This window comes from Ipomoea nil, unplaced genomic scaffold (assembly GCF_001879475.1).
Source record: "Ipomoea nil cultivar Tokyo-kokei standard unplaced genomic scaffold, Asagao_1.1 scaffold1407, whole genome shotgun sequence".
Lineage (NCBI taxonomy): Eukaryota > Viridiplantae > Streptophyta > Magnoliopsida > Solanales > Convolvulaceae > Ipomoea > Ipomoea nil.
Window position 1 is genome coordinate 5,718,071 of NW_017617835.1, and position 15,236 is coordinate 5,733,306.

The 15,236-nt window shown below is 38.2% G+C and overlaps 4 protein-coding genes across 4 annotated transcripts; 2 read left to right on the plus strand and 2 right to left on the minus strand.

Annotated features, from left to right (window-relative positions):
• Positions 1-1,197: 1,197 nt before the first annotated feature.
• Positions 1,198-3,781, plus strand: LOC109186781 (translocase of chloroplast 34). Its single transcript, XM_019336917.1, has 8 exons — positions 1,198-1,395; positions 1,829-1,932; positions 2,050-2,157; positions 2,235-2,359; positions 2,492-2,756; positions 2,947-3,015; positions 3,123-3,284; positions 3,368-3,781. Exons 2-8 carry the CDS (start codon positions 1,834-1,836, stop codon positions 3,443-3,445), a joined length of 906 nt encoding a protein of 301 aa, XP_019192462.1. The 5' UTR covers positions 1,198-1,395; positions 1,829-1,833; the 3' UTR covers positions 3,446-3,781.
• Positions 3,782-3,818: 37 nt separating this feature from the next.
• LOC109186782 (peptide methionine sulfoxide reductase A5) lies at positions 3,819-6,335 on the minus strand. Its single transcript, XM_019336918.1, has 4 exons — positions 5,917-6,335; positions 4,781-4,893; positions 4,535-4,679; positions 3,819-4,226 (listed from the first exon to the last, which is right to left on the minus strand). Exons 1-4 carry the CDS (start codon positions 6,217-6,219, stop codon positions 4,029-4,031), a joined length of 759 nt encoding a protein of 252 aa, XP_019192463.1. The 5' UTR covers positions 6,220-6,335; the 3' UTR covers positions 3,819-4,028.
• A 579-nt stretch (positions 6,336-6,914) lies between these two features.
• On the minus strand, positions 6,915-9,232 carry LOC109186780 (metacaspase-1-like). The gene is made up of 5 exons (XM_019336916.1): positions 8,814-9,232; positions 7,846-8,176; positions 7,643-7,763; positions 7,342-7,560; positions 6,915-7,089 (listed from the first exon to the last, which is right to left on the minus strand). Exons 1-5 carry the CDS (start codon positions 9,133-9,135, stop codon positions 7,030-7,032), a joined length of 1,053 nt encoding a protein of 350 aa, XP_019192461.1. The 5' UTR covers positions 9,136-9,232; the 3' UTR covers positions 6,915-7,029.
• A 1,305-nt stretch (positions 9,233-10,537) lies between these two features.
• On the plus strand, positions 10,538-13,784 carry LOC109186186 (glutamate dehydrogenase A-like). The gene is made up of 9 exons (XM_019336110.1): positions 10,538-10,923; positions 11,090-11,203; positions 12,017-12,238; positions 12,357-12,431; positions 12,539-12,655; positions 12,744-12,994; positions 13,066-13,141; positions 13,214-13,300; positions 13,389-13,784. The coding sequence occupies exons 1-9, from the start codon at positions 10,816-10,818 to the stop codon at positions 13,572-13,574; spliced, it is 1,236 nt and encodes a 411-aa protein (XP_019191655.1). The 5' UTR covers positions 10,538-10,815; the 3' UTR covers positions 13,575-13,784.
• The last annotated feature ends 1,452 nt before the right edge of the window (positions 13,785-15,236 follow it).

Here is a 15,236-nt window from a genome sequence, read left to right on the forward strand (position 1 = left end):
TTTCATTTGGAAGGTTATAAGTTTGAGCCTTAGTGGAGGTGTTATTGGTTTTTTGTGTTTCAGTAGATTGAGAAAGTATATGAACAGATACTACATTGTAATAGAGCCAGTTCATTCAAAAAAATGTAAATTCTCTCTATAAGTTTATTTGAATATGCACATAATTAGAGATTATATTAACCATACAAAATTATAATTTTAATTTTGTATTCTATAAAAATAATAAATACTTGACCAATGGAAGCTCAAAAATATTATTATATTAAATAATTTAAAATATTTTAGTTTTTCTATTTTTTATTTATATTTATAATAATATAATTTTTTCCCGTGCATCGCGCGGGTGAATTACTAGTATAAACTAATAAGGGAAAATGACGCTTTTTACCGCTAAGTTATATACTTATAGCACTTTTTCCCCCTCAATTATTTAGGTAAGCACATTTGCCCCATCAATTATTTTAAAAGTGGTGCTTTTTCCCCATGATATATTAAATTGACATTTATACCCTTAAAGTAAACATTTTATTTATTTTACTACTCCAACAAATTATTGCGTATACGTAAGAATGACCACGGTTCGGTTTGAATTGAACCGGATACTAAAGCAATCGAATTAATAGTTTCCGGTTATAATTCAGATCTAGAATTCAATATTTAAATGTCAATTTATTAAAATTATGTATCAAAAAAATTGAATCTTGAACCGTGAACCGGCGGTTCCGAATTCGATTCGCGATTTTGAACCGTCTTTATTTTAAAATTTTATTTTTTATTTTAAAATAGTCTAAATTCAACAATAAATGTATTTTATTTTTTCAGTTCGAAACATGAACCGTCCGTTCCGGTTCACGATTTTAATAAACTCTAAATATCGAATTTCGATTCTAAATTGTAATTGGAATATTTCGGTTTGGTTGCTATAGTGTTTGTTTGGTTTGAACCAAATTATGGTCATAATTTGTTGGAGAAAAAAAAATAAATTAAATATTTAATTTAAGGGTAAATATGTCCATTTAACATTTCAGGAGGAAAAACAACCACTTCAATAATTTAGGGAGAAAAAATACAATAGGTATATAACTCAGGAGAAAAAAGTGTCATTTTCCAACAAATAATAATAAAATCATCTCAACCGTCAACACAAACATTTTCCTATAATAAAAGCATTAAAAAAAGATTAAAAGAAAACACAAAATCCCGAGGGAGAGACGATTACAAAGTGGTACGAAGGCGATAAGGCCGTCACTGAAGTTTCAAGAGAGAGAGAGGAGCCCTTCCTTAAACCCTTCTCTCTCAAGTCTCTGCTCTCTATTTTTTATCGCTCTCCGCCATTAAAATCCCTTTCTTTCAGATTGCAACGAGAAGCCATCTATCTCCGGTGACCTGCAATCCGTGAGTTTTCACTATCCCCTTTCTCTGTCAATTATTGATAATGTCATTTAATTAGTTAATGATGATGATAAAATTTAACATTCTTGCTTAAATTCTTCACTGTTATATCTCGCACAATTTGAAGAGTGTTTCCTACACAAGCCATAGCTTTATAGGCGATTTTACTTACAAAATTTGGTTTTTTTTAATGTTTAGTTTTGCTATTTTGTTATTGGGCTGGGGATTTTCCCCAATAGATTGCTTACATTTTCTTTTGGGTGTTAGGGTTAACACTCAATTTCATCTCTTTAGTCATTATTTTAGCATATAAGTTTGGTTTTGTTAGTTCAGTGGTTATTTTGTACCCAAATTCCTTCATATTATTGCAATTTTTTTTGTATTATGGTTAATCATTAAGATGTTGGCTCTAATTTGAGCTGGGGTTTCATTACAGTCTCCATGGCTGCACAAGTAGTGAGAGAATGGGCTGGTATTCAGCAGTTTCCGGCTGCCACTCAGACCAAGTTACTTGAATTGTTGGGGAAATTGAAGCAGGAGGTTCAGCTCTCCCTTTTAACTGATTTTTAATGTATTTTGTGTGGTTTTCTACACTCCAATGATGGCACATTGGATGACATTATTATATTATGCATTTTTTGGATGTTAATATTGTAGAACGTGAGCACTTTGACTATCCTGGTGGTGGGGAAAGGTGGTGTTGGAAAATCGTCTACTCTGAATTCAATCCTGTCTGAAAGAGTCGTTGCTACCAGTGCTTTCCAGGTATCTATCGTGTTAACTTTAGAGAAGGAAGCTTTTGTGCTGTTTGTCAATAGTAATAGGAAGGTTATGATTTTCAGGCAGAACCTCCAAGACCTATAATGGTCTCACGAGCACGGGCAGGATTCACTTTAAACATTATTGACACTCCGGGGCTTGTTGAAGCAGGATATGTGAATGACCAGGTTATTGATCTCATAAAAAGGTTTGCATCTATTACATTTTGCAAATTCTGAACTCCTTATTTAAAAACAGTTTTTCTATGCGTACTTGTGGGGTATGTGTGTGTTTCTTGATTCGTTAAATGCATTCTCCTTTGGTGTTTGAATTTGAATAGGTTCCTTTTGAACAAGACAATAGATGTTTTGCTCTATGTGGATCGCCTGGATGCGTATAGAGTGGATAACTTGGATTTACAGATTGTCAAAGCCATAACTGATAGTTTTGGCAAGCAAATCTGGCGTAGAGGCATTGTTGCACTTACTCATGGTCAGATGTCACCACCTGATGGATTGAGTTATGATGAGTTTGCCTCCAAAAGGTCGGCGGCAATTTTGAAGGTTGTTCGCCAGGGAATAGGAATGAGGAAATCAGAATTTCAGGTTCATTATCATTTTCACACGTTCTTTTTATTTGGCGAATTTGGAAAACATAAGGGTGTAGATAGAGGAAAGGATGGTGGAAAATTCTTGTAGAAGAAATGTTCTCCATTTTTTTGTTACGATTATTATTGCAAGTGTTCCCTTTGATATTTGGATGTGTTATTGATCCCGTTTGCTATCCTGCTTTCAGAAAACTCCAATTCCCCTCGTCTTGGTTGAAAACAGTGGACGGTGCAACAAGAATGAAAGTGATGAGAAGGTTTGTCTTGTTTTATGGGGAGTCAATATTTTTTTTTAGTTTCTTTTTTTTTTTTGTTTGACCCGTAAAAAAGTCCTCTTTGGTTTGCTAAAATGTTTTGCCTGCAGATCCTTCCCAATGGAGAAGCTTGGATACCTGGTCTTGTTCATAAAATCACGGAAGTTGTCTTAAATGGAAGCGAGAGTATTTTGGTCGACAAGAAGTTGGTTGATGGACCAAATCCTAATGAAAGGGGGAAGTTATTTATCCCTCTCATTTTAGCTTTCCAAGTAAGCATTTGATTTGGAGGTCTTTTTCTTATTACACTACTGAACCTGGAAAATGTTTCGTAATTCCCCCGTTTTCTTGGCAGTATTTCTTTGTTGTGAAGAAGATTGAGAACTGGATCAGGGCCGATATAAGGAAAGATCGCAGGTCAAAGCGTTTCTGATGTTCTCTGTCTTCGATGCATCGATTTGTTCTAATACCGTAGAATCTTTTGTAGTAGTTGTCTATCACTCTATCCATCAGAGGCAACTGGAAAGTTATATGCGGCTGTTGAATTTCAATTTTCTTCAAAGAGCTTAGATTCTGTACTAATTGTTAACTCAGATTTCTCACTCTCTTTCTGGGATTGCTTGAATTTATTCTCCATTTTCATTCTCAATTTCTTTTTGGTTCTGTTCCAATTATTATGTATTCTTGCTGGCTGCTATCTTATTTCCTGTGAACAAGGAATATTGATGATGATGAACATGCAATTCAAATACATAAAGATGAGCATTTAGTTTGACTGTAATGAACATTAATTATACTCCGTAGCATTTTTAATTTAAATAAATGTAATATACTTACAATGAAACTATGAAAGAACTCAAAGAAGATAATCAGTTTAAACTGAATAATGTGTTTTTCAAGATATTGTGATAATCACTTCAAAAACATGGTCACCTTCCTTTTAAGAATTCAAAGCTTAATCATATTATCTATCCTTCACCCACAACATGGTATAAACCTTGGTCAATGTCTGGGGGCTATATGTCTTTCAAAACAGGCCAGCCTTTCTTGATGATATCATTAATCTTTGCATCAATCTGCTTTTGGATCCTTGGAGGGCAAAGTTCTGCTGCATAGCCATTTAGTTTTGCTGCCATTGTTGATGTCTCTAGCTCTTCCTCGGGCATGTTCCCCATCAACTGAAGAAGGAATGGATTCCGTTTCAGCTCAAATTTCTGCAGAACGGAAATCATATACTTGCAGTTCAGTATGTCGATAATCATTAATGAATAAGTAGCAAAGGATGAAACAAATATTTCAGATTTTGGATTTGGAAAACTAATTTTGGCTCTCTTCATACTTAGTTAAAGAAAGATTGTATTCTCTTCTCACCCCAAATATCCACTGTTCTGATCAAAGGAATCAAACATCCATATCTCTTTCAAGTTTCAACACCAAAGTTTAAATGCTAGCTAAAATAGCTCCAAATCCTTAATGTCAATTTTGAGAAAGCACCGGGGCTAGATTATGAATACTACTATACCTGATGTTCAGGCTCTGCAGGGTAAAATGTTTCTAGCTGTTGAATTTGAGTAGTGACAATGCTGCTCCTGGACCTTGATTGCTCTCGTTCTTTGCTGACCCCAGCCAATCTGGCCTCCTCGGTTGCATTTGTGAATATGATAGACCTGCTTTACACACACAATATGAACTCTATCTTGAACTTGCATAGTTGCAGGCATGCATTCTGCAGTCTCCAGGAAATGTCACTTGTGAATGAGAGTGATACCTGTACTGGTTACCCACATCAGGGCCTTGCCCGAAGACTTGCCTAGAATCGTGGCTTGACCAGAAGACCTCCAGCAGTTGTCTAAAACTAACCAATCCAGGATCGTACTCAATCTACGGCATATTTTATGAAAGCCCGTTAGAAAAGAATCGAATGAAATAGATATTCATTCACAAAGAAATGAAAATGGATTTACAATGGAAGATTCACAGAAGTGATTAATTTCAAATACTAGTTAGGCCACCTTACTGCCACAAAAAAACAGACAACTGAAGCTAAAAGAACAAATGAGCAATCATCAAGTGTAAGATAATTGAAAGCAAAATCAAAATAATTATGTGAAATAGCAAAAGAACGCAATGCTTTGTTGTTAGCTCCCAACAAAATTGTCTCGTTTAGAACAAATATAAATCCAACAGGAAGAAAGAGAAACTGCAAAGACAATGGCCATGGCATAATCAAATATCACATTTGTCAAGAACATAAACTGCATTACTGGAGAGCCCGCAAAGTTATGAAACAAAAATGCCATTACTGAAGCACCAACAGATGCCATTACGCATCCAATGAACACTAGCTAGTTTTTCACCCAAATTGTTAAAGATTGTTCCTTTAGCACAACTCAGACTCGATTGAATCCTCAGATATTACAATTTATTCTTCAATGACCATTTTGCCTTCCTAGTTCTCTACAAGCTGAATGTAAAAGCACTTCTCCATTCAGAAACAGTTATACAAGATACATCATTCATCCACAACTTAAGTTCTGCTCCATTAACAAATTTGTATGTCATACATAAAGCACATCAACAGTGTTGCCCGCATGAACAGCTCAGGTGGTTCCCGGGCAGTAGATTGTGGACAAGGATAGGGGATTGAGCCTGCAGCCGCAGTGTAGGAATTACACTCAATATGGTGGGCTCCACAAGCACGGATTCGGGCCGCTAAGTCACCCTGATTTACCACTCCACTATTTGGGTCGGGTCGATATGTGGAGCTAGGAAATTTTGCCTTTTGTAGGCTAGGGTTCAATAGCGTGATTGTGATCAAGCCAAAGTAAATAATTTTAACAGGTTTGTGAGTTACGCACGAAAATAGAGGATTCAATCTTCGGAGTTTCAGGGAATGAATGTTACCTGCACACACTCGGCGTGGTCGCCCAAGTTGCGGTACTCGGGGTTGCTCCTGGACCCTCCGGCATAGCCGGCGGTAGTTCTGACGACGCCGTCTAAGCAACCAAACACCGCCTCGGACCTCCAAAAGCTTCCCAGAGCAAAAACCGCTGTTTTCAAGGGGCGATTGAACGGATCCGCCGGAGACTCGAGGGTCCGATCCGATAACCTGATGCTTACAGTTGGACTTGTGAACAATAAAACAGTTAGGAAAAGGAAATTACTTGTAACGGAGGAGAGAAATGCAAATCTTCCAGCGACCTTCATTGGGGAATAGAACAGCGGAACGGAAACCGGCCGGAGAAGGCGGACTTGCCGGAAAACAAATAAGTTCTGAGAATTGATCCTGTGCTATTCTTCACACGTAACCGAACAAACATTTAGGGGTGTTATGTAATTTTCTATTAAACTGTGGCCAAAATAATAAATAAATGAAAACATCAAGGCTCTGTTTGATAACATAGGTAGTTTGATAACATAGGTAGTTTATCAGTCAATTTCAACACCACTATTAGCTGGTTGACTTGGTTAAAGTGTTTGATTAATTAATTTTTTTTTTGTAACAACTTATTACTTCAAAATGCTAAAATGCAAAAAAAGCTCGATCAAACTTTTTAGAAAGTCATTTGCATGTAATCAGCTATCAACAAACAGTTAATTTACCAAACATCTTTCTATAATCAGTATTTATCAAACACTTCCCAAAATATTTTAGATCATGTTGGTTTTGTGATAGTGGGACGAAGTCAATAGAAAATTTAATGCTGGTCTCGGCTAATATACAACTCTTATAAGAGTTAAACTTAAAATTTTGTGATTACTTAGTGAATTATTCAATTAACTCGACTGAAGATCATCATCCCTAAATAAGTAGAGATAGTATAATGAAATTTGTTAAATGAATGGATACATATACCATTGCCTTTACTAGTATAAAGATTAAGATTTATGTCTAGCACTCATTTGACAAAACCAATGGAGAATTTAAAAACAAAAATTGGGTACATATCGTGAGACATTTCATCTAAAATTACAAACTTGTTGACAATCAGGCATTTGCATGCTTCAATTCGGTTGTTATAGTGAGAAGGGTTTGCTGTATACATCAAATTGTTCATTAGCACTCAACTGCGGCTCCTGCCAAAAACAAAAGAGTAAACAATCTTAACTTTACATATGAGCTAGGTAGCACAGAAACAAAAAACAAGAAAACAGAACATATAGATCTCAAGAGTTCCCAAACATTATAGTTGCCGAGACACCATTTAATTTGGTTCACAAGGAAAATCTGCAGTACGGGATAAATCCCAACTTGTGACCCTAGTCGGGATTCAGACATCATTTGATGTACACGAAAAAACATGGTCTAGGTTGTATGTACTAATGTACCTGTCTCATTCCAATGCCACCACTCCCTCCAGTAACAAGCATTGTCAGAAGTGATGTCACAAGGCTTCCAGCAGAACCTCCTAACAAACCATTGTCTGAACTGCGGATTGAAGCTCTCATTGCATTAAGAATGCTGCCGTAGGTTGTCCCTTGCCCATGTTCAATTGCTTGGATGAAAGAATATGTCATTGCACCTGTGGAAGTAACCTGGGCTAAACTCTGCAACAATCAACAAACATCATATCAGGAATCAGCTGATTATTCATTATCAGCCCCATCATCTCAAGAATTGAATCTTTACATCTGTATCAGCAGATGCTTGATCATCATCACAGCCACTGAAGGATATGACTTCTCCCCCGCTCGATCCTTTCCAGGCTCCAGAACGAGGCCGATGATCCTCCCACATATACCTCCCACTTCTGCATCATATCCAAATCAAAAATGCTGATTGAGATCACCCTTTTCTTCAATTCTGCATATATTGTTTCGATCAAAACATACCTGTCCATTCTGCAAAGAAAGGGTAGATCAAGCATGGTGCCACTATGGCAGGCATCTATAATGGCATGAAGCTTAGCCCCGCGAGGGATAGGCCTAACAAGCGTGGCGTTGATTTCATCATCAATGATCATCCCTTGAGTCTCGAAATCCAAGGGGCAAAGCGTTTCGTCGTAGCCATCGACTTCATCCCCGTTGTAGTTCCTTTGCTGTGACCCGTGGCCCGAGTAGTGGAACACCATAGAATCCCCTGGCTGACAGCCCCCCACAAGCCAGTGCATTGCCATCCTAATGTTGTGTTTGGTTGGGATCCTGTAGGGGTCAGTTTCCTCTTCTGAAAGTATACTTTCCAGAAGAGAATCAAGATCAAAACTTGTTAGCAAGGATTGCTATATGACCAGCAAAAGAGAGCTCAAATACATTTGAAATGAACATTGCATACAGTTTAAGAACAATCTCTCAGCTCAGATCAATACAAACTACCCAGAGCAGCTTAAAGCAAAGATATTGATTTGTGGGGCAACCTCAAAGTTGTTAGTTTGGTAACCATAAGGTTTCAAGTTTGACTCCCAACAGAAGTAACCTATTAATTTTCTCGGTTTGAGCCAATCAACTATGGACAACCTAAGCTGACCTTCCTGTAATCCTTTACTAGTTATGGTCACAAGACAAGATTTACCCTGCACACTTTTAAATAGTGGTCACTCAAAAGTTACAAGTTTTATTCTGTCTTTCTTAGTTTGAGTTGATACGTTGTGACCAATTTAGATTGATTTACTTACTTATGGTTATGGTTCTTTGTCACTAAGATCATAAGGCAGAATTTACCAAATATACGTCTTAAATAGTGAATGCAAATTTTTATCTCACTACAAAAACAATGCATTCTAAGTTGTACAAAATTTCAACACAGAATAAATTCCATGTAGACCATGTTTCAAACAAAATCAATGATTTGAAGGAAACTGTACCAGTGAGCATGAGAATGGAGTCTGGGGGGAACTTGAATCGGTTGACCAGCAAGAACCTCATACATTTAGCATCATTCAGACACCCTTTCAGCTCATGCCTCGAGTTCCGGTAAGAAATCCCGACGATCACCGCCCTCTTGCGGCCGTGGGGTTGACCGGAGGAGGGGCCGGCGGGGGAGAACGGAGATGGAGGTGGCAGTGGGGCGGCGGCGAGAGGATCGGCGACGCGCGTGACGGCGCGGCAGATTGCGCAGCGGATGGTCCTGGCACCCGGCGGGAGCTGCAAGGGGGTGCGGCAGCAGGAACAGTCAACGAGCATCATCGTTTTCAGCGAAAAGTATTTGAAGAAAACGAGGTTTTCCGGCCTAACAGAGAAATTAAAAGTAGTGTGAATTATTATTGAATGGATGACAATGTTTGGTCGTATGTATGGAATGATGGTCACAGGTCACTAGTGGAGGAGTTGGTACTTGATAGGAAGGAGAGATGAGGACAAAACGAAACTACTTTAAACTTTCTTTTTGTTTTTTGAAAAGACAAAACGAAACTACTTGGATTGACACTTTCATGCAAAACCCAAAAGTACTCCTTAATCACTTTTCATTTAGAATGAGTCATTTTCAATAAAATATTTTTCAGTGTTTTGGGTTTTGAAAAAAATTGTTTTGTTATGTTTGGTTCATTTTTCAAAAGATGAACAAGAGTTGTAAACATTTTAATTGTTTTGTTTATATATAACAACATTTATATAACAATTAGAACAAGACAACATATAATTACAACTCATTCATGGAAAAATAGAATAGATAACTCTGACGGACTGATTTCGATATAAATTTTCAACGTGGTCTTTTGGTAGAGAGGTGTGATTTGTTAGTAGAAAAAGGCATGGAATGACTTATCAACAAAAAAAAAAAAAAGTTATTTTCTTGAAAAACATATCTATTTGAGTTGGTACTTGTAAGAATGAGAGATGAGAACAAAACGACACTACTTTTTTTAAACGAAACTACTTGATTGACACTTTCATGCAAAACCCAAACTCCTCAATCACTTTTCATTTATGGTGTGTTTGGAAGTAGAAAATCGATTTCTAGAAAACGAGTCATTTTCAAGAAAATATTTCTCTTTATAGTGTTTGGTTGCGTTCGAAAAAACTGTTTTTGTATGTTTAGTTCATTTTCAGAAATCATTTTTCGAATTTCCAAATACACCCTTAGGAGAAAGTCTACCTATGACTATTTAAAAGTATACTCAAGATCAAGTACATGATCCTAGTAAACAAATGATCATACACGGATAAACTATCTTAGTTTTTAACATTTGATCAACTCAAATAAATAATCGAATTAATTGTCCGACCAACTTAGATGACAGGATGAGTATAACATGATTATCATATTAAAAGATCATAGACTCAGTTTTATTCAACACTGTTTTAGTCAAGCATATCACACGTTAATGCACTAGTTTAATCAAATTTGTCACACTTTTATTTTTCTATATAGTTTATTGAGTTTATTAAATACACACTCTTAAAATAATAATTACAATATTTCTTCCAAAAAAGTAGTGATAATATATATTTTTCATGTAACTAAAAAAAAAAAGCACCAATATAATTATCCACTAACAAATTTGTTAAATTTAATGATTAACCAATCAAAACATACCATGTATAACAATATAACATTATATTTGTTAGGTACAAACTAAAAAACTTGTCAAACAACTTCCATTTTTTGAGAAGATAAAAAACTATCATTTTAACAAGTTCCGAGAGGATCCATTCATGGAACTGTAGAAATCTCCGAATTCGCAACTCATCTTTGGTTGATCCCCTACGTAATATTTGCGCTTCTCTGTTATTTCTTTCTAATAAAAGTATAAAAATTCCGATTAATCTCCGGCCACCAAAGAGCCATCACCCATCCATCTCAGCTGCCTCTTCTCTGAGTTTTCTGGTTTATTCTTCAGTTATAAACAGACGCACGAGGGAGCCATGAACGCTCTTGCAGCTACCAACCGCAACTTTCGCCTGGCGAGTCGCATTCTCGGGCTCGACTCCAAAATCGAGAAAAGTCTTTTGATCCCCTTCAGAGAAATTAAGGTACGTGTATTAAATTTGTGTCGCTGGGAAAAAGCTAAAAAAGAATGTGTTTTTGGGGATCTTTCCAGGCAACCCAGAATAGGGAATAGCGAAAGGAGTGATCTTTTCAAGCACCCTTTGTGTTTTAGTGTTAAAAGAAATGTGATGATTGGTGGGATTTGATCAGGTGGAATGCACAATTCCAAGGGATGATGGAACTCTGTCATCTTACATTGGATTTAGAGTGCAGCATGATAATGCTCGTGGGCCAATGAAAGGAGGGATAAGATACCATCCTGAGGTGATTATTCTTGATTCTTGTTCTAATCTTTCTTATAAAAGATACAACTTTTATTGCCCAAAAAGGCAAATTCCATCGTCCCGGCCCATATTTTGGTTCGACAAGATTGTGGAGAGGTAAATCACTACCCAGTAAGGATCAGGTACTCACAAGGAGTCACAGACTCCCATATTGCGTCCTTGAATTACACGTGCGGGCTAGATACAGGCTTTACTTTGTGACCGCTTTGCTTGTTTTATAAACACAACATTCTTTTGATGACTTGGTTGATTTTGCTGGGATTAAGAACCTGAGTACAGTGTTGATTATTGTTTCAATATAATTTGTTAAGAAATCTGAGGATGAATTGAGGTGGATTGGGACTTGGGAGGGGCTGCATTGTTTTGTATTGGCTTTATTGTTGTTTATGTTGCAATGCTTTGATTAGCCTATAAGATTAGCAGTGTGATGACTTCTTGTGTTGCCCAAAGTATCTGACTTTCTGCCATTGATTGCATTAATGGATTTAGTTTCAATTTGGTTGAATCAGATATGTTTTGCACAATGTTCCTGAGAAATTGTGTTTGTGCCTCTGCATTTAGTATGAACCAATGGGATATAGATTTGGAAGTTTTCATCTTGTCTTAACTTTAGTGAGTTTTGTTGTTTTCTTTAATGTTAAATTGCAATTTCAAATATGTAGTTTACCAACCTGTTTGGTCAGATTGGAAACAAGATGCTACTCTGCTGAGGCTTTTTTCGAAATTACCAGATCTTCATGTGATATGTACCTAGTCTTGTGCTGAGGTGTTTTTGTCTGTTGTTTTGTACAAGGTTGACCCCGATGAGGTGAATGCTCTTGCTCAACTGATGACATGGAAGACAGCTGTAGCGGATATCCCATATGGTGGAGCGAAGGGCGGGATTGGATGCAATCCAAAGGATTTGAGTCGGAGTGAGTTGGAGCGCCTTACTCGTGTCTTCACCCAGAAGGTTCATGATCTCATCGGGATCCATACTGATGTGCCAGCGCCCGATATGGGCACTAACTCCCAGGTTAATCATCCTTTTCATCAGAGTTCTCGTGTTTTTTCTCCAATGTTTTGTTTCATTTACGAGCTAACAAATGTTTAAGGAAAAAAGACTAATTCTTAGAATGTTTAGGAACCAATAGACTATGGCTTGGATTCTTGATGAGTATTCGAAATTCCATGGCCACTCGCCTGCTGTTGTCACAGGAAAGCCAATCGTAAGCTCCTATTCATAACTCATAATGTTCTTTTTGCATACTTAGATTTTCCTACTGAATCAAAAATGCTATCTTTTTAAGTACCCTCTTTTCGTTTTGTATGTTAGGATCTCGGGGGGTCACTTGGCCGTGAAGCTGCAACTGGGCGTGGAGTGGTTTATGCCACAGAAGCTTTGCTTTCTGAATATGGGAAACCAATTAAAGATATGACCTTTGCTATTCAGGTTAATCTTATGGTGTTTCTTTGGTTTTTTATTTTATCGTGCTAAAGAATGTGTATATATCCCGGTATCTGAACTTCACGAATTTTAGGGGTTTGGAAACGTGGGGTCTTGGGCAGCAAAGCTTTTGCACGAGAGAGGTGGTAAGGTCGTTGCAGTTAGCGACATAACTGGGGCTGTCAAGAACCCGAATGGGATTGATATCCCGGCTTTGCTCAAGCATAAAGAAGCAACCGGGAAGCTAACTAATTTCAGCGGTGCAGATGCCATGGATTCCAACGAATTGGTGACATATAAATGCGATGTTCTTATTCCCTGCGCTTTGGGTGGAGCCCTTAACAGGTTTCTAGCGATTCCCTATAACTGTATTCGATCACTGCATACGATTTTATCTTTTCGATTTCCCTCTGCAGAGAAAACGCCTCGGATATCAAGGCCACGTTCATCGTAGAAGGTGCAAACCATCCCACCGATCCAGAAGCTGATGAGGTACCAAACACGTAAACTTCGTATCCCAATTCATACATGTTATTCATGTTCTCAATCTTGAATCTTCTGCAGATTTTGTCCAAGAAAGGAACCGTGATTCTCCCCGACATTTATGCCAACTCTGGAGGTGTGACCGTGAGTTACTTCGAGTGGGTTCAGGTAATATGGTTAAATGGAGAGACGTAAACCTCTACGAATGAATCATGGTATATCTTGAACTGCATTTTCTCCGTCTTTTTTTTGACAGAACATTCAAGGTTTTATGTGGGACGAGGATCAAGTAAACGAGGAGCTCAAGAAATACATGACCCGAGCCTTCGGTGACATCAAGAACATGTGCCAGACCCACGCCTGCAATCTTCGGATGGGCGCGTTCACTTTGGGGGTGAACCGCGTTGCCCGCTCCACGCTCTTGAGGGGCTGGGGATCATAGACTGCAGAATCTTCATTTCTTACTCTGATCTGTTATGCCCTCTAATAATGGTGGCACTTCTAGACATCTAGACTTGGTTAAGGTTCACCATTTTTTTTGTTTTTGTTTTTGTTTTGTTTTGTTTCATAGTTTCTGTTCTGTTAAGGTAACACTTTCCTGCGGGACTGTTTAAGTGTTCCGTTTTCAAATAAACTACATATGTTCCATGTATAGTTTGCTAAACGTAATGTTCTCGTACCAGACTCAACTGATAATTAGTGATGGGCAGCCGTGCAGTTGTTGCAGCAAATGTTTTAAGTCACGTAGATCGCATGTAATATTGTAATGCACGACACGAGTCATATGACTGACGATGTTAATTATAGTCCGAAACTGATAAAATAGTTTGAAGAGATCGAAAAGTTAACGAGTTAGAGTAAAAAATTATTAGTTTGATAAAATAATAACTTAATTAACTTGAATTTAGGGATATGAGAACTTGAAACATCAAGTGAACTCGTTGGATTGACGTCTCCACATACACGACATCTATACTTTATTAGTGTTACTAATTGTGTTAATCGACAGTGCGTCAATTTACATTGAGTACATGTACAATCTTATCTGTTATATATAGGTAATAAATTAACAAATTTGAGTGGTGTCAATTGACACCCCTCTCCCTAAGGTAGCTCCGCAAACGGACTCCCAAATAGGAGTTCTAAATAGGAGGAGTTTTTACCCATTTTGGTCCCTTGACTATGGCTCATTCTCAATTTTGCATTCTGACTTTTAATTGCACCCAATGTGGTCCTTCGATTTTTAAAAATTACCCCGATTTGGTCCTCCATTACCTTTTCCATTAACCAGGCGTTAAGTTTGGGGATATTTTGGTCATTTCCTTGTGTTGTGTGGTTTTTGTTCTCTCTCTTGGGCTTAGCTTTCTCTCCGATCAGTTGTTCAAACAAAGAGCCGCGAGACCAGCATCTTGGAGGTAGTCAGTAGCCACCATATCCTCCAACAACCATTACATACATACCTAATTCCTAGGCATTGCTTTGTAGGTAGTCAGTAGTCACCATAGAGCTTGAGTTCGATAACGCCAATGCCATCGTCAAGGAGGAAGCGGCCGACATCATTATTGGAGGGAGACGATTTTGAGACCAAAACGCCCTGAAGCCAAGCGCGTTAGAAGAAAATTCCGCCTAGAGAGAAAGCGGGATGAGAGCCAACTGTGGCGTGATCATAAGAGCTTGTGCGGTGGTGAGGTGTGATCACAAGAGCTTGTGCGTTGAAATGGGGAAATATGGGATCAGAGCCAATTGTGTTTCGATTGCTATCATTACGACGAAGCTGGGAATCCACAGCCTCGGAGTGACCATGCAAAGCCGCGACCGCCGGGAGAACCTCCATTGACGATGGCGACTTGAGAGTTCGCAACAGGTGCGCGATCAACAAATTGGCGATGGCGATCAACAGCCCTAGCATCACTGATTCCAACGGTGGACTCCGATTGCCTATGCACGGCCGCAATGGAGTACTGCCGTCTTCTTCCGGCGATCTCCTCCATCACCTCCCTCTCCTTTTTTCCTCGATTTTCTCTCCCTCTCCCGCTAGGCAGCAGGCGAAGATGTACAGTAGAACAGAGCAGATCGACAACAGCAGCAAGTGTGGGTGGTCGGC

What these genes read in the sequence shown, in the direction of transcription:
- LOC109186781 (XM_019336917.1), top strand. Translation starts at nt 1,834, where the DNA reads ATGGCTGCACAAGTAGTGAGAGAATGGGCTGGTATTCAGCAGTTTCCG. An exon ending in TGGGGAAATTGAAGCAGGAG is followed by an intron (nt 1,933 to 2,049) that starts GTTCAGCTCTCC and finishes TTAATATTGTAG; the next exon opens with AACGTGAGCACTTTGACTAT. An exon ending in GTTATTGATCTCATAAAAAG is followed by an intron (nt 2,360 to 2,491) that starts GTTTGCATCTAT and finishes GAATTTGAATAG; the next exon opens with GTTCCTTTTGAACAAGACAA.
- LOC109186782 (XM_019336918.1), bottom strand. Translation starts at nt 6,219, where the DNA reads ATGAAGGTCGCTGGAAGATTTGCATTTCTCTCCTCCGTTACAAGTAAT. An exon ending in ACCACGCCGAGTGTGTGCAG is followed by an intron (nt 4,894 to 5,916) that starts GTAACATTCATT and finishes AATATGCCGTAG; the next exon opens with ATTGAGTACGATCCTGGATT. An exon ending in GATGTGGGTAACCAGTACAG is followed by an intron (nt 4,680 to 4,780) that starts GTATCACTCTCA and finishes TGTGTAAAGCAG; the next exon opens with GTCTATCATATTCACAAATG.
- LOC109186780 (XM_019336916.1), bottom strand. Translation starts at nt 9,135, where the DNA reads ATGATGCTCGTTGACTGTTCCTGCTGCCGCACCCCCTTGCAGCTCCCG. An exon ending in CTCCATTCTCATGCTCACTG is followed by an intron (nt 8,177 to 8,813) that starts GTACAGTTTCCT and finishes GTATACTTTCAG; the next exon opens with AAGAGGAAACTGACCCCTAC. An exon ending in GTGGCATTGGAATGAGACAG is followed by an intron (nt 7,090 to 7,341) that starts GTACATTAGTAC and finishes TGTTTTTGGCAG; the next exon opens with GAGCCGCAGTTGAGTGCTAA.
- LOC109186186 (XM_019336110.1), top strand. Translation starts at nt 10,816, where the DNA reads ATGAACGCTCTTGCAGCTACCAACCGCAACTTTCGCCTGGCGAGTCGC. An exon ending in TTGGGTGGAGCCCTTAACAG is followed by an intron (nt 12,995 to 13,065) that starts GTTTCTAGCGAT and finishes TTCCCTCTGCAG; the next exon opens with AGAAAACGCCTCGGATATCA. An exon ending in GTTACTTCGAGTGGGTTCAG is followed by an intron (nt 13,301 to 13,388) that starts GTAATATGGTTA and finishes TTTTTTTGACAG; the next exon opens with AACATTCAAGGTTTTATGTG.